Genomic DNA, 26,090 nt, shown 5'->3' on the forward strand with positions numbered 1-26,090 from the left:
AGGGGCTCACACAGTGTCATCAGGCCTGGAATATCTATCTCATGGTGCTAATATTATTTCATTCTCAAGTAGATCCTCTTCACAAGGTAGTCTTTGGCAGCTCCCAACTCTGAGACCAATGGACAGAGCATCTCTTCCCCCTCTGATCTTATAATAGTGCCAGGATTAATCCTAACCCTCACACTAAATCACATGGACAGCCCTGAACTAATCATTGTAGCTGGGGGAATGCAATGCTCTGGTTGATTAGAGTATGTCTACCCTGTCTTAGTTATCTATTACTACATAACAAATGACCCCCAAACTTAGCAATTTAAAACAGCCCACATTTATTATCTCATAGTTTCCATGGGTCAGGAACCTGGGCACAGCTCAGCTGGGTCCTCTGCTTCACATTATCTCACAAGGCTGCTATGAAGGTGTCAGCCCTGGGTCCACAGTCTCATCTGAAGGCTCAACTGGGAAAGGATCCACTTCCAAACTTACTCAGTGGTTGTTGTCAGGGCTCAGTCTTTTATAGGATGTTGGACTGAGGGCCTCAGACTTTCACTGACTGTTGCCTTGGCTAGAGGTTGCCCTTAGTTCCTCACCACACGGTGGCTTATTCATCAAAGCATGCAATCTGAGAGGGAACTAGAGATCGACTGCTGGCATCACAGAAATCACAACCGTTTGTAACTTAATCACAGACATGACATCCGTTACTTTCACTGTATTCTATTGATTAGAAGCCAGTCATTAGGTCAGCCGACACTCAGGAGGAGGGGATCATACAAAGGTGTGAACACCAAGAGACAGGGACCATGGGGTGGGGGGCAAGGGGGGATCTTGGAAGTCTGTCTACCACACACCTGTACAAGCCAGAGGTGAAATCAGTTCCTCCTGAACTATGGGGCTGGAGAGTGGAGGGAGTAATCCCCCCAAGGAATATTGGGGTGCTTTTACCAGAAGAAGGGAGAAGGGGTCCAAGATGGACACAACAGCAAAGGCCTCTGCAAAGCAACTGAGGACATGTGTGGTGAACACCAAGATCAGGATAAGCGTTATCTACCTGGCTTGTTTCTGAAAGGTTGTACCGTTTACCCTGAATGAAAAATGTCTGGCTCACCACATCCTCATCAGCATTGACTACTACTGGGTTTTCTTTTTCCCCCTTAACTTTGCTAGCTTGAAAGTCTAGGGACTTCCCTGGTGGTCCAGTGGTTAAGACTTCACCTTCCAATGCAAGGGGTGTGGGTTCGATCCCTGGTTGGGGAGCTAAGATCCCACATGCCTTGCGGCCAAAAAACCAGAACATAAAACGGAAGCAATATTGTAACAAATTCAATAAAGACTTTAAAAATGGTCCGCATCGGGTTTCCCTGGTGGCGCAGTGGTTGAGAGTCCGCCTGCCGCTGCAGGGGGCACGGGTTCGTGCCCCGGCCCGGGAAGATCCCACATGCCGCAGAGCGGCTGGGCCCGTGAGCCGTGGCCGCTGGGCCTGCGCGTCCGGAGCCTGTGCTCCGCAACAGGAGAGGCCACAGCAGTGAGAGGCCTGCGTACCCCCCGCAAAAAAAAAAAAAGGTCTGCATCAAAAGAAAAAATCTTAAAAACAACAAAAAAAGTCTATACAAATGATTTCCAAGTGTTGTTTGAGGTTGCCTCTCTTGAATAATAGTTGTTGAATTGCCCTCCAGATTGTTAAATACCTGCATTTCCTCTCTCACTTTTCCTCAACCATTTAGTATAGGGTTGCCTTCGAAGCCCCAACAAGATTATAAAATTCCCAGGAGCAAGCATCTGGTCTCTCCAAGGGCACCCAAGCCAAGGTCTCTGCCCTCCTAGACACAGAACAAATGATATTTACCAACCGATGAGTTTCAGGCTTTTCTGATATTTGCTGAGCTCATGATTCTTTCACAAGAGGGACCTTGAATCTACATAAAAATACATGTGTAACTGAAAGAAGCAACAAACTGTGCGGGGTCCACAGAGTTCAGAAGAACTGCAGTTGCAGTCTGCGATTAATAACATTAATTTAGGGCTTCCCTGGTGGCGCAGTGGTTGAGAGTCCGCCTGCTGATGTAGGGGACACGGGTTCGTGCACCGGTCTGGGAAGATCCCACATGCCATGGAGCGGCTGGGCCCGTGAGCCATGGCCGCTGAGCCAGCACGTCTGGAGCCTGTGCTCCGCGACGGGAGAGGCGACAACAGTGAGGGGCCCACGTACCGCAAAAAATAAATAACATTAATTTAACACCACACCTCATCATTTGAAGATAGTGGGTGGGAATTTTGTTTTGTTCTTGGGATAAAGGAAAGATTAATTTTTAAGGCTTCTTTAAGTAACCCTCAAAGAGACGCTAGAGATGAAATTACCTTTAATTGGCCAACTTAGTACTAGTTCTTGAAGGCTCAGGTGAGTGGAATGTGATTTCAGTCTGTTGAAAACTTGACCTTGTCATTTTTTGTCGCTTCCTCTCCCTCCTTTCCAGGCCAAGGATTTACCTACCACTCTTCTCTCTGAATCAGAGACCTTCTGCATGGCTGGCATCTCCAACGACCTTCAGATTTTACTCACCAAACACAAGGCAGTACCTGGAGGCTGGGGTAGGTTGGAAAGGAGTGAGCTTCTGGATTTTTTTCCTATCTTCAGTAGACATGAAGGTGTATCAGTGCAGTGGAAATGGCATGAACTGGGATCTTATCCCAGCCCCATCACTTTCTAGAAGTTGACCTTGGGCAAATCACTTAGCATCTCTGAGCCTCAACTGCTTCATCTGTTCAAAGGGGATGATTAGCACCTACCACAAAGGTTGTGATCAGTGGTATGCAGGTAAAATTTCGATAACTGACTTCCCAGAGGAAACCCCTGATTTGCAGCATTTGCCAATTACAATGGTGTAAATAATTCCGCCATGGCCAGTTTCAAGCTCCCAAAATGAAGTCACTGAATACAGAGTTGGGAAAAGATGTGTAGATGTACAATAGCAAATACCATATAGTATTTTCACCATACAGACATAATAGACATAAAAAAAATCTCAAGAGCATAGATAATAGAATAATGCAGTCAATTGATTAAGTGAGGAGTTTTGAATACTTATTTCCTTTGTTTTTAATAGAATTTATTTAATTGTAAATTTATATAATTTCTTTTAAAAAATGATAGCTGTGCTTCTCTGCTCTCTCAGAGTCTATACCCTAGGGGACATGGGGACCCAAGGCTGAGAGAGGGGGAGAAGTCTGCAGGTAACCGAAGTACAGGATGGCTTACTGGGAAATTTAGGACCCAGAATGTGAAGTCGAACAGAATTGTCTTCAAACCCTGCCTCACTGGGTGGGTGAGCTTGGGCAAGTAGCTCATTCTCTCTAAAATAATCCTGTCGCATAAAATAATTATTTTACGCTCATCTGTAAAATAATCCTCTTCTCTTGGGGTTACTGCCAGGTCTAAATGAGGTAACCTTTTAGCACAGTGCCTGGCACATAGTAACAGCTCAATAAACGATAGATGCACTCATTAAGAATGCGATCATGTGCTAATGGAAAAGTGTGAACTTCACATCGGGAGCTTGACAGAGGGACAGATCAAGGAGCTGGGTTCAAGCCAGGCGTGAGCAAGCAGGCAAGGGCTGTAGTTTGAGCTGGAAGATTGGGAGGGGGTTGCCTTGGGCTAATGGGCAGCCACACCCTTAAAAGAAAAAAATACCCAGATAGGAACTTGGAGCCTGCCCCTTGCTTTGGATGTTCTCTGTCTGGGAACAAGGGTCAGGAGGGCAAATCAATGAGCTTAAAAAGTAAGAGCAGGTAAACAATGTGAGGCCCTGTCTGCCTTCCTCACCGGGTGGGCGGCAGTTGTGGGGCCTGGCAGCCCACCGCCGTCAGCCTGGAGAACTGTGAACTCATGGTGGTGAGGACAGGAGCCTCCACCACCGGCAGGGCATCAGCCAGAGCTGAACTTGAGAAAAGATCTGTCGCTCTGATAAGGAACAGATTGCGCTGCTCAACCCAACCTGTCCTTGTCGCCAGGGACCCAGCCCAATGTCCCCTCTGGCTCAGAAATGCCAGGACACTGGGAGGTGACCAGCTCACATCCGCAGAGCTAAAACTGGGGTACCTGGGACTCTCTCTCCAGAGCTCCCCTACCTGGAGATGGTCTGGGCGGTGCCCACAGGAACTTCGTGGCTGCCGTCCAGACAGGAGGAATTGGCTGGCAAGTGTGACTCCCTGCAAAGGGCTGTGAAGATTCCTAAAGAGCTGTGTGCACCAGCTGCCTCGCCCTTCCAGTCTGAGCCTGGGTTTTTCTTAAACAAGAAATTACCAGTTATCGTTCACTCTGAAGCTACACCCAACCGGCTCGTCCACTTGGCTGGCCACCTCTGATCTGCCAACAGATGCAGCCATTACTCACGTTGCTACCCCCCAACTTCCTCTTTCCGAGCTGCAAATATGGTAACAATAGCTTTAACCAAGTGCCAGGCATTTCTTGTGTCAACTCATTTAATCCCCACCACAACCGATGAGGTAGGTTTTAATCTATTATCCCCATTTTATAGATGAGAAAACTGAGTTCAAATAAGAGAACAGACCCATCCACGGTCATCCAGCTAGTAAGCGGCTAAAGCCAGGATTTACACCCAGATCTGTGTGGCTCCACAGCCCACTTGCTGCCAGTAGCCCAGAATGCCCTCTGTTCCTCTGATAAGTTACGCCCAGGGCAGGCCAGGACTGGGGTGAGGCAAGCAAAATATAAGGAGGCGCTCGCTCTCAGGTTCATGCCAGCCGGGACTGGGCCCTGGCACGACCCCGAGAGTGAGTGCCTCCTTGCATTCTAGGTCCTGGGCACCTGCCCCAGCCCTGCCTCTAGGTAAATACCCAGGTTTAGTAGCAAGGTCAGGGCAGCTCCTGGACGGGAAGACCAGCTGTGACCAGAATTTCTTTCTCTCACAATTACACTGGTGGAATTTTCAGACCCCACCCCTCCTCCCGCCCCCGCCCCCGCCTAGGGACTCAGCCTAGGAAAGGATCCCTGAGATCCCATCTCTCAGACCCCTCAGCACAGCTACCTTGACAGCCTGTTAGCTGGGGGCAAAGGAAGCCAGCGCTTGCCTTCCCTTCCGTCTTTCACAACATCTGTCCCCTGCAGAAATGTCCCTCCTGGGTGAACTCAGCAGTACAGGCTCAGGCACCAGAGTTAGACCTGGGTTTGAATCCTGCCTTCACTTCCAACCAGCTGTGTGATTTTGGACAAAGGACTTTCCCCTCTCTGTGCCTCGATTTCCCCATCCGTAAAATAGGACCAGTGATGCATGATTGGCAGGATGTATTAGTTTCCTGTGGCTGCTGTAACAAATTACTACCAACTGGGTGGGTGAAAACAGCAATTTTTACTGTCTCGCAGTTCCGGAGGCCAGAAGCTGAAAATCAAGGTCTGAGCAGGGCCGCACTCCCTCTCAAGGCTCTAGGGCAGGATCCTTCCTTGCTTCTTCCACCTTCTTGTGGCCCCAGGCGTTCTTTGGGCTTGTGGAGCATCACTCCAGTCTCCGCCTCTGTCTTCACAGGGCCTTCTTCCTTGTGTCTGTCCTCTTCTGTCTCTTATAAGGATATTCTCATTGGATATAGGGCCCAACCTAATCCACTATGGTCTCATCTCAATTCTAGCTTAACTGTGTCTGCAAAGACCCTATTTCCAATGAAGGTCACATTCTGAGGTTCTGGGTAGAAATGGATTTGGGGGGGACACTAGTCAACCCTACTGTACAGAAATGGGCCTGACCCTCAGCCCTCAAGCAGCCTTCCCCTCTGCTCTCTCCTACCCCAGTTGGAGGCTGTGATGTTCAATTTCCTGTGTCAACTTGATAAAGCCACAGGGTGTCCAGTTATTTGGTTAAACATTTTCTGGGTACGTCTATGAGGGTGTTTAAGGATGAGATTATCATCTGGATGGGTAGACTGAGTAAAGCTGATGGCCCTCCCACATTCAATCCCTTGAGGGCCTGAATAGAACAAAAAGGTGGAGAAAAAGAGAATTCACTCTCTGCCTGATGATTTTTGAGCTGGGAGGCAGTCTTTTCCTGCCCTCAGACTGAAACTTACACCACTGGCTCTCCCGGGTCTCCAGCTTACAGACAGCAGACTGTGGGACAGCTCAGCCCCTATAATTGTGCAAGCCAATTTCTTATAGTAAATCTCTTTCTCTCCCTCTCCCTCTCAATAGATAGGTAGATAGACAGATAGGTAGATATAGATAGATGTATAGGTATATGTGACATCTGTATCATATATATCTTTACAGTTGTCCCTTGGTATTCGTGGGGGATTGGTTGCAGAGCCCCAGCAGATACCAAAATTCAAAGATGTGAGTTTCCTGGTGGCCTAGTGGTTAGGACTCTGCGCTTTCACTGCCGTGGCCCTGGTTCAATCCCTGTTTGGGGAACTGAGATCCCACAAGCTGCGGTGTGGCCAAAAACAAACAAACAAACAAATGAAACAACGAAAAAAAGATGCTCAAGTCCCTTACATACAATGGCATAGCACAGAGAATACAGCCAGCCGCCTGTATCCGCAGATGAGAAGCCCACAGATGAGGAGGGCCGACTGTACATCTAAATATATATATGGATTTATCTATATCATATCTATCCTACATATAGGATATCTATCTCATATCTATATCTCTACATACAGAACTATCTATATAGATACGGTTATAGAGAAACGCATGTCTCCATATGGATAGCTCTGCTTGTTTCTCTGGAGAACCCTAAGACAGAGGCTTTTCTTTCCCCCATGGAAAGAGAAAGGATGCTTCCAAGAGCCCTGTACTTGGACGGGTGGCAGACGTTCCCTGTGCGGGCAGCCAGTTCCCTCCTCATCCCAGCTTTCCTCTCTGGTTTCTGAGTAAGTGTGGAGGAGGGTGAATCCAGGCCAGATCCTCCCCTCATCTGAACTGTACTTTCCATGGAAATGAACTTTCCCAAGGAGGCTCGCTGCCCCCTGCTATTCTTCGCCCAGAGGCTGAGTTGACACCCATGTGAGTCAGAACAGGAACACCCTCGCGAGGTCCCGGCTTGTGGAGTGTCACATCCAGTTGTCACAGGCCCGTCGGGGAAGCATGACGATGGCAGTTTGCAGGGGGAGAGCTGCGGGTCAGAGGAGTCCAGTAAGGAGCCCAGGGGCACACAGCTTTTATTTCCGGGATGCGGGGTGTGGTTTGAAAGTTACGACGATTGCACTCCACCCCAGCCCTGAGCCCAGGCCGTTCGAGATGAGACACGCTTTGCGCCGGGCTGGGCACGATGACTTGCGTCCACCTGCTTCATCCTCATAGCCGCCTTGCGAGGTGGCTGTCACCCTCCGCCTGCGAACAGGGCTCAGAGAGGCTCGAAGAAGGGCTCTCCTGACTCCGGGCTCTGCAGCTGTCAGCGCCAGGGTCCAGCCTGAGTCCGCGCATCCCCGAAGCCCTCCTCCTCCCTCTCCCCACCCCTTCCCAGCTCACACTTCTCTACCTTCCTGATCCTTCCCCAGGTGGGGCAGGTGAGGGAGGAGCGGCTCCCTGAGGAGGGGGCGGGCCTGCTCCTTCATCTGGTCCGCTTTCTGCAGAGAGCGAGAAAGCGCCTGGGTGTGTGAGTGTGTGAATGTGTGTGACTGGGGGTCTGTGTGTGTGTGAGCCTGAGTGTGTATGTGAGAATGTCTCTGTGTGTGAGTGTGTGTGTGTGTGTGTGTGTGTGTGTGTGTGTGTGGCTTGGGTGGGGGGCAGGGAAGGGACAAGGGTGGGAACAGACATTCCTGGGAGGTTGGGCCAGGGCTGGGGAGGTACCCACCTCCCCCCTCCCTCCCCTCTCTCCGCCTCTCCTCTCCTTTTCCTCCCCTGGCCCATTCCCCGAGGATTCTGTCGGGCAGCCTGGGACAAATGCAGAGAGCGAAGCTAGGGCGGGCACACCGCAGGGGGGTCAACGGGGGCTAAGCCCTCGTCAGGGGTCAGGGCCCTCGTCTCTGCCTCCCCGGGTTCCTGAACGCCGAGGATTACAGCTTCAACTTCTGCTGTTTAATCAGCTGGTAGCAATTTAACCATTACACCCCAGTGAGAGAATCCAAGACATTTCCTACAGGAGGGGGAGAGGGAAGACTAAGATGGGAGGAATGCAGGAAAGGGGGAGCGGTGGAGACACAAAACGGCTTTATTAAAAAGAAAAAGGGGGGAAGAAAAGGAACATGATCTGTAATTGTATCTCAGATTGAAATAGAGCTCCCAGGGCTGGGTGGGGAAGCAGACCCCTGGAGACGCTGGGGCGGGGGAGGCTGAAGGGTTGAAATGGGGAAGGTGGGTGCTGGTTGGGGGCAGGGGCGGGGGACACCAGAGGAGCCTGGCTGTGGGATGTGGGAAGGAGTTTTGTCTCCTGCATTGAGGGGCGGTCTCCAGACCCAAGGAAGGCCCTGCCCCTGGCAAGCCGTGCTGAGTCTGGCCCCTCTGAAACTGGAAACAGCAGAGCAGCTAAGCAAGGATTGATTCGCTTTACACCACGGGTTTATCTGTAAAGTGCTTGGAAGATGAGATCGGCAGGCTAGGTGAGATTCTTTATCAAATGCATTTTCATTCTGTAAAAAAACAAAAATCTTCTCCAGCCCACTCCCTTTTTTTCTGGGCCCCAGTGTGCCTTAAATGCTCACACCTGAGCCCAGGTGGCCCTGTTGTCAGCTACTGCACTTGGCCCCCAAGCCAGGTGGGAGGGAGCCTCCTCTGTGTGGCTTGATGCCGAGCACTGGGGTACATCTGTGGAAGGGGACTTGGAAGAAAGCCAGAATGGCATTTGGGGCATAGAAAGGGCACCACTTTGAAGCCTGGGGTTCCAGGTTTGAACCCCAAGGCTGTCCTTGGCTGGCTGAGTTAACCGGGGCAAGTTGCTAAGCCTCTCTGAACTTCAGGTCTTTACTTTGATTTACAGAGGCCACCATACTTTTTCTACAAAGGATTGGATAGTAAATATCTTTGCAGGCCATGCAGTTTCTGTGGCAACTATTCAACTCTGTCTCTGTAGCATGAAAGCAGCTGTGGACATACACAAATGAACAAGCATAGCTGTGTCCAATACAACTTTATTTACAAAAACAGGCAGCTGGCCCACAGGCTGTAGTTTGCTTTCCCGTAATCTAGAAAATAGAAATGGTGATGCTTCTGGGGACCCATTAATTAAACGCAGTGTGTTAGCACATTGTCAGGGTCTGAAACGCGATGGCTGATTGTCATCCAGATGGGGTGAGCAAGACAGCTGAGACTTCCCTGACCAACAGACTTTCCGCCAACTTTCCATCATTTCATGGCAGGCACGGGCAGATGCTATGATTAAGTCAGTAAAGAAGCCACTAATGGGAGTCTAAAGGGACAAGGGCCTGGACATTAACGAGCTGGGCTTTGCAGGGTGAATAGTTTTCAGAGAGAGAGGATGTAGGGTGTTAAGGGAAAGTCACTATGTTCCCTTGAGTAGGGAAAATACGTGCATACATAGACACAGAGGCAGGAGGGTCCAGGATGGGCAGTGGGTGTGGGAGAGAAAGGGGAGGGAGAAAGGCAGGTCTCAAATATCAGGCCCCTCCCCATGCCCTACCTTGGGATTGTTCCAGGCTGGAGCCAGTGTTCAAGGCCCGACAACAAAAGGGCTTCTCAGCTCTGCCCACTGACCTTCCCTCTCCATTCCTTCTGTAATGCCTTACAGCCCCAAGTGACGCTCCACTCCTTCCATCCAAAGGAGGCTACAGGGCATTGTGCTAAAAAGCATGGACATTGGAGTAACACTGATGTGGTTTCAAATGTCCCATTGAACATTTGCTTGCTGTGTGGTCTTTGGTAAATGTCTTCACCTCTCCAGATCTCCATTTCCTCATCTGCAAAATAGGGGCTCTGATCTCACTTACCCAGCAGGTGTCCTGCTGGGGGGTTACATGGGATGAGGAAGGACAGTGTTTCCTGGCACATAGTAAGCACTTAATACACAGAAGCCATCATTAGTATTACCATGATTACTATAATATTTTATAATTATACAATATTTTATAATGCAAATATACTGCTTTATAATTATAATGTATTACCATTATTATTATTATAATACCTCTTGTGCTCCTCAGCCCCCACTGCCAAAGGGTCTAAATGAGCATGGGGACACGTTGGTGCCCAAGACTGGGAGGTCTGGGTGGTGGCCTCAGCCCTTCACTCTGCCACAGGACATGGATTTTGAGCACTTCAAATGCATCCGGTGGGACTCCCTCATTATTAGTTCAGGGAACCAGGAGACTATGTAGTAGGTGTAGAACACACATCGCTTCCTCCATCAATTACAGCACTTCTGCACAATATACTTTCTCAGCTCCATTTTCCAGATGAGGAAACTGAGGTTTAGTGAGGGCTTAAGTGACTTCCTCAGATTCAAATGACTGTTATAGCATTGGCAGAGCTGGGGTTTGAAACTAAGAAGAGGGCATTCCAGGGCTTCCCTGGTGGCGCAGTGGTTGAGAGTCCACCTGCCGATGCAGGGGACACGGGTTCGTGCCCTGATCCGGGAAGATCCCACATGCTGCGGAGCGGCTGGGCCTGTGAGCCATGGCCGCTGAGCCTGCGCGTCCGGAGCCTGTGCTCCGCAACGGGAGAGACCACAACAGTGAGAGGCCCACGTACCGCAAAAAAAAAAAAAAAAAAAAAAAGAAGAGGGTATTCCAAACTCTGGGCTCTTTCTATGTCACACCAAGAGCTCCTCCACCTGCTAAGAACCAGCCTATTCAAGCATCAAACCTGCCATCTTGGTAGGGTGACCAACCATCCTGCTTTGTCCAGAACTGAGGGGGTTCCCGGGTGCCAGACTTTCAGGGCTAAACGGAGCAGAAGTTTTAGGTGAACACAGCTTCCCCCTACATCTTGGTGCTATGGACACCAGGCCCATAAGCCATTGGCCTCCCCAGTCTGCCTTCAAGTGTGTCTGCTTCCTGCCCTGTATTCGGACCCTCTTTCCTCTGTGCTGTGCTGTGTGTGGGTAGAGCCTCCAATGGCTGCCACTGTGAATCCCTGTCGATTTTCCAAAGTGAACTTTTGTGAAATCACCAAAGGGCACAACATCCTAAAATTAAAGCATTAGTTAAAATACATAAAACATGAAACAGCAAAAGCAATGGAAACAGCTGAAATAGTATAATAAAACATGTCATTACAGCAGATTAGGATGAAAAATAGTTCTTGCATTATGCCCCGAAGGTTGGCAAACTGGGACTTCGTAAATATGTCAAGAAATGTACACACAAACGCACACACAGAGATATTTATATAAGAAATCTCAGAAGCAGTGGAAACAGCTGAAATGGTAGAATGATGTGCATTTCGAGTACATAGTGTGCGTTCTTGCCCCGGTTTATATAACACGATCAGGTACATATTGGGGAGGCGGGGTGCAGAGATTCTGGACTCTGCAGAGTGTCACCGGGCTCTGCAATTTTCCATCAAGAGTTCTCCGGGAAGTTAAAAGCAGTCTGTACAAGATCAGCTTTCGGACCCCCGCGCCTTTGCCTATCAGAGGTCTCCCTGGACGTTTACCTCGGTGTGTGCAGCTCTCCTGCACTAGTCCCACGTGACCCCACATTCCTGCTGCTAATGGGTTCACAGTCTGTTTCGCCATATGGGGGGAGGTAGAATTTCTAACGGGGAAGCCACAAGCCAGCTTCTGCCCACTATTACCCCGACCAGGATTGACTGATACTCATACTTGGGGCCTCAGGGAGGGGACATAAGCAGGGTGACCAACCATCCCTGTTTGCCCGGGACTGTCCCAGCTCTCGCACTGAAACCCCTCAGTCCCAGGCAAACTGGGATGACTGGTCCCCCTACAGTCAAGTCCCAATGCCATTGGCTCTTTCAGTGTTCAACTTCCTTCTATTACCTTTTAAAATCAAAGATGGACAAAGCCAGTGAAATCACCTCAGCCCATTCCTGAGTCATCTTTCCCCCGGTGGATGCAAAAAGGAACCTGTAACTCAGGTTATAAAAACTAGCAGAAAGACGTGAATTTTTGGCGTGCCACCAAAATCCTACTGTCCACTGCTGATCAGCAAATTAGCGAATTGCTTCTGGGTTGATCTTTCCGGTGGGTCTTAGTGTCTGTTTTATTTAACTGACGGCATCTGTCTCTGATAGCAGGGCTCTCTTGGAGTGATGAACTGCGTCCATATTTACTCTTCTTCCTAAAGCTAATTGTTGGGGGGTTGTGTTTTAAATACCTTTTTGATGTGCTAAGAGCTCCCCGTGAGGTAAATAAACAGACCGTTAGGTTTCGCCCAGAAGTGTCTGCAGAAGCACCGTCTCCTAATTCGTGGTAGTTAATGGACATTAACCTCTCCAGCTCAACCCTCATCCTATAATCATTGTCATTACTTATAATAACATTTTACACTTGTAGGTCAGCTTTTCTTTCTAAGTGCCCGAGTCTCGCCTAATGAGTAGCTTTTGGATCTAAATAATGAAGTATTTGCCCTTCTCAAGTTTCCATGTCTAGGAACGAGAACGCTCTTCCCCTGACCTTTGGCTGGAGCCTGTGCGCGAGTGCACAGACACACACATTCACACTCACGGGCACAGGCACACATGCGTACGTGCACTGGAACACACATGCGCACGCACATACAAACACACACACACCCTCTGAGTTACCAACGGGAGCTAATACCACTTGTCATTTCCTTATCTTCAACATGCACATAATCATGATAGCCACCATTGCTGGAGCGCTTCGGCCCAGTTGCTGCGCTAAAGGCACTCAGCATGCGTTTCGTTTTTATAGCAACACTTTGAAGTAGAGAATCAGCCCATTCTACAGACAGGGAAACTGAGGGTCCCAGAGGTGCAGTAACCTTCTCAGGTTCACACAGCTAATAAGTTACAAAGCGCCATCCCAACCCCCGTGACTGTCACCAGGGCCCACACTCTTAAGCCACCAATGACCCAAATGACCCCAGCCGACTCAGATCCTTCAAATGCCCTTGACCACTGTCCTGGGGCAAATCCCAGTGGGAGAAGAGTGCCGGGGGCCCCTGCTTCTGGGTAGCATTTTGCAGCTCCAGACCACTCGAGACAGTTTGCCCGATCACAGGGGCCAGGAATGGCGCTGACCTTTCTGGACCCAGCGTGGGGTTGGGGCAGTCTGGACCCGGAGCTGCCATCTCTCAGAGGAGGCTGAGATGGGCCTGGCTGGACCCTACTGAGCCCCGACCCAGTCCCCTGCCTCCCCTTCTGGAAGGGTATAGCACTTTTCCCTCTTCCCATCCAGGAAGGAGGAGAATGTCTGTGGTCTGTGTCACAGCTGCTACCGCAAGGGAAGGGCCTCCGAGGGACAGAAGCCCTACAGAGACAAGACTATGGCAAAGAGAAAAAGAACCAATCCTCTCAGCATCCTTTCTGCTGGCAGCTTGAAGCTATTTGAGGCGTCAAACGTCCCCCATTTGGTTTCGAGGCAAACGCCACTTGGCTGGGGAGGGGCCCCATTTTCAGCAAGTGTTTTAGCAGAATGCCAGAGACCAAAATTATATGCCTTCCCCTCACGGCTTAAAAAGCAGCCTTCAAGGGGGTTTTGCCCATGTATAATTCAAGAAGCGCCAAAGCTGGAAACTGCAAACTCGGTTAGATTTTCCTTCCCCGGGCGGATCTTCGTCTCAAGCCACAATTGTTTAAAATTGCAGTGTCGCGTGCGTGGAAGGGAATGGCTCTGACCCCTTGTTCGGGTGACACTTGTCAGGACCTCCTCATTGAGGAGGCTACAAGAGGACACACAGCGGAAAACCTGAGTGGCTTTGGTCTGCATCCAAAGTTCTTTTTCTCTCTTTTTCTTTGTCCTTTTGAAGAACACAGAAGCATGAAGCAAATAGCAGCCCGGTCTGCTGGAGTTTGGTACTCGGTGTCTCAGAGGCCCTGAGGACATCTTGCTGCTTGGGGGTGGCAGCTTAAATGTCCAGAGACTCTCAAACGACCAACTTGAGCATGTCACCCAGCTCCCACCCAAATTAGCAGGCAACCAAGAGGCCAGGACACTGGGGTCCTCCTGCAGGTTGCTTCCACAGTATGGGCCTCGCAGGAGCTGGCTCTGAATATAATCATAGTTTCCATAACTGAGGGACACGATCACTCAGGGTTGGCAGCCCTCCAGATTATCTCACTTCCTGGGGCATGACAGCAGGGCAGACTCCAGAATCAGGGGATCTGGATTCAAATCTGCCCTGCTACTCAGTGGCTGTGTGACCTTGAGCAAGTTGCTCAGCCTCTCTGGGCCTTCTTTTCATCATCTATAAGGTGGAGCTAATAATGTCTGCCTTGTGACGTTGTGAAGATTAAAAGATTAAGTGCTTGCCTGTAGTGCCCAGCTCTGACCTCTCCAACGGGCACAGCAAGCAGAGTGCCGCGGCCATGGTACTTTCAGGAGCCCCCCCCCCCCACACCAAATACTTTGCTTCTTGAAATAAGCAAGATGCATACCTTGAGTGCATTGGAATAAAGGTGAATATAATTGAAGCGGATTGCATTCATCTTTATAACTATGTAGGGATAAAAAATAATTTTTAGTATTTTTAATGGGGAAAGGAGCCCACAAAAATCAAGATGTGGCCCTGTTGAGCCCCACCGAGCACATTATAATCATCTCCTGTAAACCTCACAGCCCACGGTGGCAAATATTGTGAGCCGCATTCTAGAGGTAAAGAGTGTGGGACTCAGAGAGGTTTGGTGACTGTCAAGGCCACACTTCTGATAAGCCCCGTTCTCTTCTTCTTAAGCTCCTGCTTTAAATCAGAAGTCACCTTCATACAACAAGGAATAGAAGAGAAAGTTAGCTTGGCCCTGCCTTCGGAGGGGTCACGGGTGGAGCCTTTGCCCAAGTATCCCCCCACCAGGATCTTGGCGCCATGCACATACCACTGGCTCTATTATTCACTAAATAAATTTCTTTAAATTATTTATTGAAATTAATGTATTTTTAAAAGAAAAATGGTATATCTCTACCACGAATAGAAAGCTGGGATCGCTTGCCATAATTTTTAAAAAATACTTAAGTATTAAAATTTTAAATGTTCACATGTAGACCACTTAAAATCATCTTGCATTAGGGTTGGAAATATAGAGAGATGAGTGAGGATCAAGATCATGCAAGTGAGGGTCAAGGCCATGTGAGTGAGTGTCAAGGTCATGTCAATGAGGGTCAAGGTCATTTGAGTGAGGGTCAAGATCATGCAAGTGAGGGTCAAGGCCATGTGAGTGAGTGTCAAGGTCATGTCAATGAGGGTCAAGGTCATTTGAGTGAGGATCCAAGTAGAATGAGTAAGGATAAGATCCCTGTCTTTATTATAAATTTTGTTATTTTGTTCATCAGGGATGTTTTTCATTAATCTTATTTTTTTAATATATTGCCTGTATTTATTTTATCTTAATGACTGAGTTTTTTGTCAACCCCTTAAATTTTGGACCAGAGGTGAGTGCCTCACTTGTGTTATGTCACCTGTGTTGCATACAGAAGGAACGTGCTCCCCACTTTGAGAAACCCAGTCCAAGGTCAGTGACTTCCTGGGCCGGTGCCTTGGAGTAAATCAGACCAAGGAACAGTGAATGGAGATGTTCCAGGGAGGCATGGGCAGGGTGTGGAGATCAGTGTGGGCCGAAGTGGTCAGCAAGTGGATTTTGAGAACTAGTTTCAAGGCCGAATTAACTTCCAGGCCTGGAGGGACCATTAACGTCTGCTCTCAGACTCCCCTTAATGGACTGAAGGCTCACTCCTGACCCAAGGTAAACCGTTTACTCCGCCTTCCTCGCTCGCCCTAGGCCTGGTGTTTATAAAGCCATTTGCACTCGCAGGAGAAGGGAGAATGAATGGTGATTGTTTCATCATTAAGTTAACTCTGCGACAACTCAGACGCAGCACAGGGGTGTCCCCATTCCTGTCCTCCCGCTGACCCACGAGCGTCTACTGTCTGTAAATACCACCCAGCGCTGTGAACAGGTGTAAGATCCGGCTGAGTGAGCCCAGGCTGGGGCTGGAATGCAGAATTGTGCCTTGAGTGTGCAGCCTTCTCCGGCTGCAGAGTTCCAAACATTTCACAGGCCCTTTCTAGCAAAGCTAATTAACTTCCCACTCCCCCCGGTCACCGGTGTAGAGCAAGGCATAGGAATTATTGATGTGACCGAGTTTCCTAGTAGCTGGTGGGTTGGGGTCACCTTCTTGCACTGATCTGAGGGGGGAACTGAGGACCTCGAGCTATACACACGTGCATGTGAGCACAGGAACATACGGGCCTGAAATCCCACATTTGATGTCATTAAGCGTGTGGGGAGCTTTCTGCAATGCACTAGGCAAATGCAGGTCTCTTTGAAAGGGGGGTCCCTGAGCCTTTGTGGGTAAATAATCTCACATGGTTGGGGGACATTCTCAAAGCTAGGGTTTGGGATGCATGGGACACCAAAGGGAAGACAGGAAGCCTGTGGGGGGGGAAGGAGATGCTAAAATACGTACAGGGAACATGTCGAGAGTGTAGGAGGCAGTGTGGGAACACATTCGTCCATGGATTCAGCCAATATTTACTGAGTACCTGCCATGTGCCGAGCACTGGGCTAGAGGCTAGGGTTACAGTGGTGAACAAGACGGACAAGGGCCCTGCTCTCATGGAGCTCACAGTCTAGCTGGGAGACAAACCACAATGAACCAACTCCTTATCTCAGCCTCTAAGGCCTTTTATGATCTGGCCCCAGCCTTGTCTCATCTCCTGTCACCCTCCTCGGGACTGCCAAGCTCTAGCCATTTGGCTTTCTTTTACTTCTTGAACACACCAAACTCATTCCCACCCCAGGGCCTTGGCACGTGCTTTTCCTTCTGCTTGGAGCTTGCTTCCCTGGATTTTCATATGACTTTCCTTCTCACTTCTCAGATCTCATCAAAAACATCACCTCCCCAAGAAGCCTTCCCTAACCACACACATCTAAATTTCCCTTTCTCTCTCTGTCACTTTGCAGTCCGTTGCCTAGTTTTATTTTCTTCTCAACACTTATCACCATCCTGGATAACTATTGGTTTCTGGGTTCCATGTCTTTCTTCTCCATGTAAATGTGAGCTCCTTGGAAGTAAAGCCTTTGCCTAGATAAAGGAAGCAAACAAAAAGTTAATAAGTGATTGTGCTTGTGACGCAGTGAGCACCTCAGTGAGAGAGGATAACGTGGACAGGTGTGGCCTGTTCAGGGCTTGGGGGATGGGGGTGGTCAGGAAAGGCCTCCCCAAAAGGCGCTGTTTAAACTGAAGCCTGCAGTACAAGAAGCAGCCAAAGTGGAAAGCAGATGGGGGCTGGGGCGGGTTCAGCCGAGGAGCGGCGCCTGCAGGAGAAAACCCCAAGATGGCATTTTTTAGTTGACATTTTTCAAGGAACCGAAAAAGACACCTCTCTGGACAGTCAGGCCTGGGTTTGAATTTCGGCTCGGCTACCTCCAGCTGTATGACCCTCGGGCAAGTCACCTCCCTCTCTTGGCATTAATCTCTATCTTTATAAAATGGGGATTAAAATGCCTTCCTTGGGGGCTTCCCTGGTGGTGCAGTGGTTGAGAGTCCGCCTGCCGATGCAGGGGACACGGGTTCGTGCCCCGGTCTGGGAAGATCCCACATGCCGCGGAGCGGCTGGGCCCGTGAGCCATGGCCACTGAGCCTGCATGTCCGGAGCCTGTGCTCCGCAATAGGAGAGGCCACAGCAGTGAGAGGCCCGCGCGCCGGAAAAAAAAAAAAAAAAAAAAATGCCTTCCTTGAACTGTTACTAAAATTACATAAGATAATATAGAGAGAGAGTTTGGTACACAGTTGGAGCTTAATAGATGTTCATTTCTACCTCTCTGCCCTTCACGAGGTTGCTAGGAGACACCCCAGGCTCCTAGGATTGGCCTCCTTTAAGACAGGACCCTCTCCACCCCCATCCCTCATGCCTGCTACCTTTGCCCCCTCCTTGTATTGAATCCCAAGCCTTCCCCTACCTCCACCCCCGCTTCTTCCATCTGTAAAGCCCGCCTGGCCCCCCACGGGCCTTCGTCTACAATCCCCTCACTGAAGGCTGCTCAGAGATGGCAGTGACAGCTTGTCCCACATCAGAGCTGAGCTGGGATCAGACCCCAGATCATCTAAATCCAAGACCAGCGTTCCTTCCATTGTACCAGCCTGAGGTTCAGAGCCGGGACGTTGTAGTTGTTCACTACCAAGGATGCTCCCTCCGTCAGGTTCAAGACCCAGGGAGTAATAATGCTGACCTGCCCACTCCTGAGCTGAGACATCGCCAGCAGGATACAGTAACTACCAGTTACCAAGCGCTGTCAAGGAGCTAGGTGTGCTTCTAAGTTCTTTACAGACATGATCTGATTCTGCAGTCTCAGTAATCACAGGAGGGATTATAGTCCCATTTTATAAATGAGCACGTTAAAACTCAGAGGTGAAGGGACTTGTACAAGATCCCCTAGCTGTGAAGACACAGAGTTCATAACCCAAGCAGGGGTAATGTTACAGGTCTTTAATAACTGGCACAGCATGACCACTGGCCAATCAGAAGAGACATCAGCTTTGCAAACCTGGCCTGGCATACCTATGAACATCAGCTCCCATGAGGCCGACTGCAACCCATGATGCCGTGGGGCCCCCCGGGGAAGCCAGTGCACTTGGGGTAAAAATGAGGAAGCTCCCTGCTGGGTCAGACAGTTTGGGAGAGGACTAGAGAGCTGGCCCCAGCACCAGGGTGTAGAGAATATGATATCCAGACAAGACGTCATCTCCCTGAGACCACTTAGCACAGTTTGAAGTAGGAGGCAAATCCCAGAAGCATGGCCCAGAGTCTGGGTGCAGTCAAGTGGAGGGACACGGCCTGGCAAATCCAAGTAGAGGAGCTGAGGTTGATGTTCAGAGACCCACAGGGGCCTGAAGCCACCAAAGCAAGTGAGGCCTGAACATCTAGGCCAAGGTCCATGTCTCTGAACCCAGTCTGGGTTCCTTCACATTATTCAGCCATAATTCCTTTACTTCGATCCAAGACGGCAGCCCTTTGGTCAAACTGCCTGGCCATAAGCCCAGATTCATTACCTGTAAGCTCTGCAACCTTGACTGAGTTGCTTAATCTCTCTGTGTTTCACATTCTTCATCTACAAAATTTTATTGCAGCAACGATGACATAAATTGTACTTTTTAAGCCCTGTGAGTAGTACTCAATAAATAAATAATTTTCCCAGGATGCTTTTATGAAACACCAGTCATACCAAACTATTTGCTTTTCTCCTGTCACTTTCACAACTTGTATTGGTTAGGACTTGTGCCTGGCTGCTGGTAACAGAGACCTAAAATAACAGTGGTTTAAACAAGGTAGGGGTTTAATTTCTTCTCACTTAGAAAGAAGTCCAGGGATGGCATACTATGTCCTCAAAATCATCAATGTCCCATGTTCATTTTTTTTTCCATTATCCTTGGTGCATGGTTTCCATTATCAAGGTCACAAAATCACTGCTGCAACTCCAGCCATCATGTCTTCATTCCAGGCATGCAGAAAGAGGAAGAGAGAAAAGCAAAAGGGTGCAGTGGCTGAGTCAACCCATCTTTAAGGAGCTTTCCTGAAAGCTCTACCCAATTACTTTCCACATACTATTGACTGGAAATGGCTTGTGTATCTGCAGAGGAAGCTGGGAAATGTAGTTATTTTAGTTGGTCTGTTGCCACTTAACAAAAATCAAAGTTAGGCTGCTGAGGAAGGGGGATATAGATATTGCGTGGGCAACCAGCAGACTTTGCCTCTTTTTGTCCATGGTGGTTTGTGTACTTGACATATTCCCTCCCTGTTAAAATCATACTGATCCTTTGAGGCTTGGCTCAAATGCATCACTTCCCTAAAGTCTTACCTAGAATCCTCTGTCTAGCACACACCCCTTTCTACCTGCATTGCTCAACACAGTAGCAGCCACTGAGCAATGAAATGTGGCTAGTGCAACTGAATAATGGAATTTTTAATTTAAATGACTTAATTTTAATTAATTTAAATCTAAGTTTAAAAAACTAATATTGCATTCAGTTATTGGAAAACTTTAAGTATGTTTGGAACAACTTGGGTATGCAAATCTAGCTTTTCAACCATAAATTATATAATCTAAATACAGATCAAGTATTTTCAAGGAAACTTTAACATCTGAATTGAGATGTGTTATATTTACACACAGATTTCAAAGACGTAGTACCAAAAAACAAAGAAGAACGTAAAATATCTCATTAATTTTTATATTGATTACATGTTGAAATGATACTGTTTGGGGTATATCAGGTTAGATAAAATATCCTATTAAAATATTGCATCTGAAAAAATATAATTGCATCTGTTCCATTTTACCTTTTGGATGTGGCTACTAGAAAAATTTTAATTATATATGTGGCTCTGAATATATTTCTACTTCACATCTCTGCTTTCTATTTTCTGTATTTCTTTCTATTTTCTGTCAGTTATTAATATAGCAGTCTCCCTCCTCCATGTACATGGCTACATAAGAGCTGGAATCCTAGTAGGATTTATAGCAGCTACTTACTGAGCACTCTTTCTGTGCTAGAAACTATGCTTTTTTTTTTTTTTTAAACTTAAAAACATTTTAAATAATTGTAGATTCACAGGAAAGTTTCAAAAAAAAGGACAGGGAGGTCCCATGTACCCTTCACCCAGTTTCCCCCAGTGAGAACATCTTGCATAACTATAGTATAATATCCAAACCAGGAATTGGCATTGATACAATTGACCAATTACTCAGATTCTGCCGGCTTCAGGTGTACTCATTTGTGTGTATGTGGACATTTCTATGCGGTTTTAGCACATGCAGATCTGTGTAAACATCAGCACAATCAAGATACAGACCATTCCATCACCACAAAGCTCCCTCATACTACCTTTTATAGCTACTATTCCCCTCCCCCAGTCCCTGACAACCATTCATCTATTCTCCATTGTTTTATTTTGAAAATGTTACATAAATGAAATCATACAGTATGCAAACTTTTGAGATTGGCTTTTTTCACTCACTGGAGATATATCCGAGCCATTGTGTGTGTCAATAGCTCACTCGTTCCCATTACTGAATAATATTCCATTGTATGGATGTACCACAGATTTTTTATCCATCCTCTAATTGAGGGACATTTAGGTTGTTTCTAGTTTTGGATAATTATGAATAAAGCCACAGTAGACATTCATGTACAGTTTTTTGTGTGAACATTGGTTTTTATTTCTCTGGGATAAAGGCCCACAAGTGCGACTGTGCACTACGTTTTTTCATGTGACATCATTCCACTATATTCTCTCTATTGTGGTAAACAGCATGTGAGAGGAGAGGGAAGAATACGGGCTTTGAAGAAACACACCAGGATTCAGATCTTGACTCCATCACCCACGGTGGGCAGTGCTCAGTTTGTGCCTCTGTAAAATGGGTGTGTTTAACACAACTCTCAGGGTTCCTGAGGCCAGCATATAAGCAAAGGCAATTGTGTGGCAGGTGATAGGTGCTTTACTAATGCAGATTTCTTTCCTTGCACCCCCTGTGGATCTAGCATAGGCACTAGCATAGTGCCTATGGCGTGGAAGGTGTGGGATCAAGGAAGGAAGCTGGGGGTGGGAGATGGGACAGGCAAAGAACGGAGCCCAGCTGGGGTTTCAGAACAGGTGGGTGGGCTCACGTACTCAGCACACAGCCAGGACCTAGCCTAGGCTGGAGGCCGCCTGCTCTGGCTGGACTGGAATCCCTTCTTGGAGTGGCAGGTGGCAGGTGCACGCTGCCCGCTTAGCAGGTGCTTGTGGCTGGCAGTGTCAACAGAGGCTCAGAATTGTTGGTTAGAACCACAGTGAAGGCTTTCAGAGCCCTCCCCTCCATTGTCCCCACATCGCACCGGAGGCCGGGGAAGAGAATCCATCTCTTCTACCGTGGGTTGTCTAGAATTAGCTAATGGCTGCTCTTTCTTGAGCATTTACTATGCACCAGACACTGAGCATAAAACATCCATACAACGGGGAGAGACTTTCATTCTTCCCATGTTACAGATGAGAGAAGTGAGGCTCAGAGAAGTGATGTTAGTTGCCCAGTCCTATCTAACCCCAGTACCCTTCATTTGATCCTTTTGCTATACCACTCCAGAATAACCAGTCTCCTCTGTCACCTATATGCCATCACACCAACACTTCCCTGCCTCCACCAACTAAGCATAAGGAACCAGTAAGAAACCACACAGGGGCTTCCCTGGTGGCACAGTGGTAGAGAGTCTGCCTGCCGATGCAGGGGACATGGGTTCGTGCCCCGGTCCGGGAGGATCCCACATGCCGCGGAGCGGCTGGGCCCGTGAGCCATGGCCGCTGAGCCTGCGCGTCCAGAGTCTGTGCTCCGCAACAGGAGAGGCCACAACAGTGAGAGGCCTGCGTACCACAAAAAATATATAAATAAATAAATAAAAGAAACCACACAGGAAGGGTCTAATGTATCCTTAAATCCATCCTTGAGAGTAAGAGTAAGCCTTGCCTGGTGGTTGGATATATAAGTGAGGACTCTTTTTACCAAGTTAACAGATACTCAACCTGATCTGACTTACACCAAAATGAAAATATATTGGCTCCATTGACTAAAATGTGCAGGGCACAGATGGATCCAGGTGCTCCAAAAACATTATCAGAAATCTGTCTCTCTCTCTTTTTTTTTTTTTAATATTGACTTCATTGTTGAAGAGCTTCTTTCTTTCTTTCTTTTTGTCTTTTTGTGTCTGGTGTATTTCACTTAGCATGATTCAAGGTCCATTCATGTTATAGTACATATCAGAACTTCATTACTTTTTATAGCTGAATAGTACATACAGACATATCTATATGTTCCTTCCTGTCTGTCTACCTATCTATCATCTCACATTTTATCTATTCATCTATTCTTGTTTTCAGAACGGTTGGGTTATATGGTAATTCTGTTTAACTTTTTGAGGATGCTTTTTTTTTTAACATCTTTACTGGAGTATAATTGCTTTACAATGCTGTGTTAGTTTCTGCTTTATAACAAAGTGAATCAGCTATACATATACATATATCCCCATATCTCCTCCCTCTTGCCTCTCCCTCCCACCCTCCCTATCCCACCCCTCTAGGTGGTCACAAAGCACTGAGCTGATCTCCCTGTGCTCTGCGGCTACTTCCCACTAGCTATCTATTTTACATTTGGTAGTGTATATAAGTCCATGCCACTCTCTTACTTCGTCTCAGCTTACCCTTCCCCCTCCCCATGTCCTCAAGTCCATTCTCTACATCTGTGTATTTATTGCTGTCCTGCACCTAGGTTCCTCAGAACTTTTTTTTTTTTTAGATTCCATATATATGTGTTAGCATACGGTATTTGTTTTTCTCTTTCTGACTTACTTCACTCTGTATGACAGACTCTAGGTCCATCCACCTCACTACAAATAACTCAATTTCGTTTCTTTTTATGGCTGAGTAATATTCCATTGTATATATGTGCCACATCTTCTTTATCCATTCATCTATCGATGGACACTTAGGTTGCTTCCATGTCCTGGCTATTGTAAGTAAAGCTGCAATGAGCATTGTGGTACATGAGTCTTCTTGAATTATGGTTTTCTCAGGGTATATGCCCAGTAGTGGGATTGCTGTAGCTTCTTTGTAGGGGCAAAGATGGTCACCATCAGCTCCATGGCTGCTTTCTATCAGTTTAGCAATCTCAATGAGAAAGAGAGCACCTATTCTCAGAGTTCCCATCAGTGTCCCAGGATTGACCATCACTGGACCACACATGCATGACATGCCCAGTCCTGATCAGTCACTGTGTAGCCAGGAGAATGGGACATGCCGATCGCCAGGCATGGGACACATGCCCATCTCTTGAGTTGGTGGGGGGCTCCCCCTCCATTCAAACAAAGACTGACAGTGATGATGGGATGATTCCCCAAAGGAAAAAAATGGATGCTATTCTCAGGAGATAAAATGGTATCTGGCCAAACCAAACAAACAACGTAGAGTGTCCCCCTGCCCCCAATTTCCCATGAAACATTTCAACTGTGTCACATCTCTGCCTGTGCCAGTTTGGGGAGGAGGGTGTTCCCTGTGGTGAGAGACGTTGGAAAAATTCCTAGTGGCTTTAGGAGACCAAATAGGCAGTATCATAGGAACTGCCAGACATTTCAAGGGCAATTGTTTGAGAAGGACAAGCTTTTAGGGTGTGTGAAGCTTGAAGTTATCTTTTTTTTTTTTTTTTTTTTTTTTTTGCGGTACGCGGCCTCTCACTGTTGTGGCCTCTCCCGTTGCGGAGCACAGGCTCCGGACGCGCAGGCCCAGCGGCCATGGCTCACGGGCCCAGCCTTTCCGCGCGGCTTGTGGGATCCTCCCGGACCGGGGCACGAACCTGTGTCCCCTGCATTGGCAGGCGGACTCTCAACCACTGCGCCACCAGGGAAGCCCTGAAGTTATCTATTTTGTTACCTCTACATAAGCTCTCTCTCTCTCGTTTCTAATAGATTTCAACTCTTCAGAGGTATTGAAATTGGGAACTTCACACTGAGGGGCCAATTGCCAGAAGCTCACAAGTCAGGGAACTTGATTCTCTCTTTGCCTTGAACCTGGCAAAGAGAGGTAGGAAAAAGTCAGGGAGGCCCCAACCTCCTATGCTTGCATTTCTTTCGCTTTGGAGTCAAGATCACAGCCAAAGACTTCTACTAGCTAGCTGGCTCACAGAGTTTGGGTCAGGCTGGGGCTTCTCAGAAACCACTAAGCTGCAGAGGTTCGTGAAGTCCCCATGGCTCATTTGGAATTCACCGCTTTCCCTCATGTCGTTTTTGTTCAAAACACCAGTCAACCCTAAGTAAAGGGATAGAGCCGCCACACAGAGAACAAAATGCTCTTCGGCCCTGCGTCTTTCAGCTCTGGCTGTACAAGAGTACTTTTCTTTTCCCCTAACAGGAAATTCAGGAACCCAGCACCAGCTGATTTTTTTAAAGGGGCTCACACATATAATAATGATAATAATAATTAATAATAATAAAAGCTTTTCAACTTATCCAGAAACTTGCCCAGGGCAATTCTGACCACGTTTGGGCTGGGCCTTTGTGACGTCACACTAGCAATCAGCCAATGGACGGGTGGCTCCGACTTCCTAATCTGCATATTGCCTCGCATTGGTTCAAATTTCAGGACCATCTGTATTGTGGTGGTTTCTTTATGTTCAAGGTTACCCACGTCAGGCAGAAGAGAAACTCCGCTTCTGGCCTTCCTGCCTGGTTAGATTTAAGGATTGGAATCAAGGCAGTCAGTCGCTTCTGGGAAAGGGGCCTCGTGGTTATGAAATCCAGCGGGGCGTGGAAGGAGAAAGTGTTGGCAATCCAGAAGGGTTGGAGGCAGGAGTTGGCTCGGTGAACCCGTCTTTATTTTCTTGACCCTACCAGCACTCCCCCTGCATTTCCCAAGTGATTTAATTATCTATTCTTTGGCTCAAGGGCGGTCAGCCCTGAAATTTGGGTGAGGAGAAGTCAGACACAGGTTACTTAAATTATTATGCTTGATTTTATCTTGCTGACTGGTAGCTCAGGCATGTGAATTGAACGTATGCAAATGTGAGCACAACAACATGCATAATTTAAGATCCTCAAATTAACAAGAGGGAAGCAATTGTAATCTTACTGCTTTCGCAGAAGCCCAGTTTTCTGAGAATGTTGTAACTTTTTTTTTTTTTTCCAGCTGTCTGAAAGGAGGGCTTGGAAAACAAGGAATTTGAAACAGAAGGGTGTATGTAGCTACTAGTGGCAAGGAAAAAAAGCAGGAAGACTGTGATATTAAAATACAGTCAGATTTCACTTAGGTGTCATTTAATTTGGGTCTGGTGTAAATAAACTCAAACAAGCTTTTCTTTACTTTGTACAATCAATAAATATGGCATCTACTAGAGCTCTGGTTCTCAACCCCCCCAAGGTTTTGATTCAACAGGTCTGGGCAGAAAGAAAGACATTTAAACAGATGTCCCAAGTGTTTTCTGCCAGAAGAGGACTACCCTTGAGAGGCTCTGCCTTGATTTTTTTAAT

General features: G+C 47.8%; 1 protein-coding gene across 7 annotated transcripts in view; it reads left to right on the forward strand.

Annotated features, from left to right (window-relative positions):
- The window catches only part of SPRING1 (SREBF pathway regulator in golgi 1), a 336,951-nt gene that overhangs the window by 253,998 nt on the left and 56,863 nt on the right, over window positions 1–26,090 (forward strand). For 5 of the 7 annotated variants that reach the window (XM_060028104.1, XM_060028103.1, XM_060028100.1 and 2 more), the window contains exon 6: window positions 2,475–2,589. In XM_060028104.1, the coding sequence (XP_059884087.1) occupies window positions 2,475–2,589 (115 nt within the window). Of the gene's footprint in view, window positions 1–2,474; window positions 2,590–26,090 lie in introns of those variants that run through there. The other 2 variants (XM_060028109.1, XM_060028110.1) reach the window with 2 other exon arrangements.

The sequence above is a fragment of the Delphinus delphis genome, chromosome 13, assembly GCF_949987515.2.
Source record: "Delphinus delphis chromosome 13, mDelDel1.2, whole genome shotgun sequence".
In the NCBI taxonomy this organism is placed as follows: domain Eukaryota; kingdom Metazoa; phylum Chordata; class Mammalia; order Artiodactyla; family Delphinidae; genus Delphinus; species Delphinus delphis.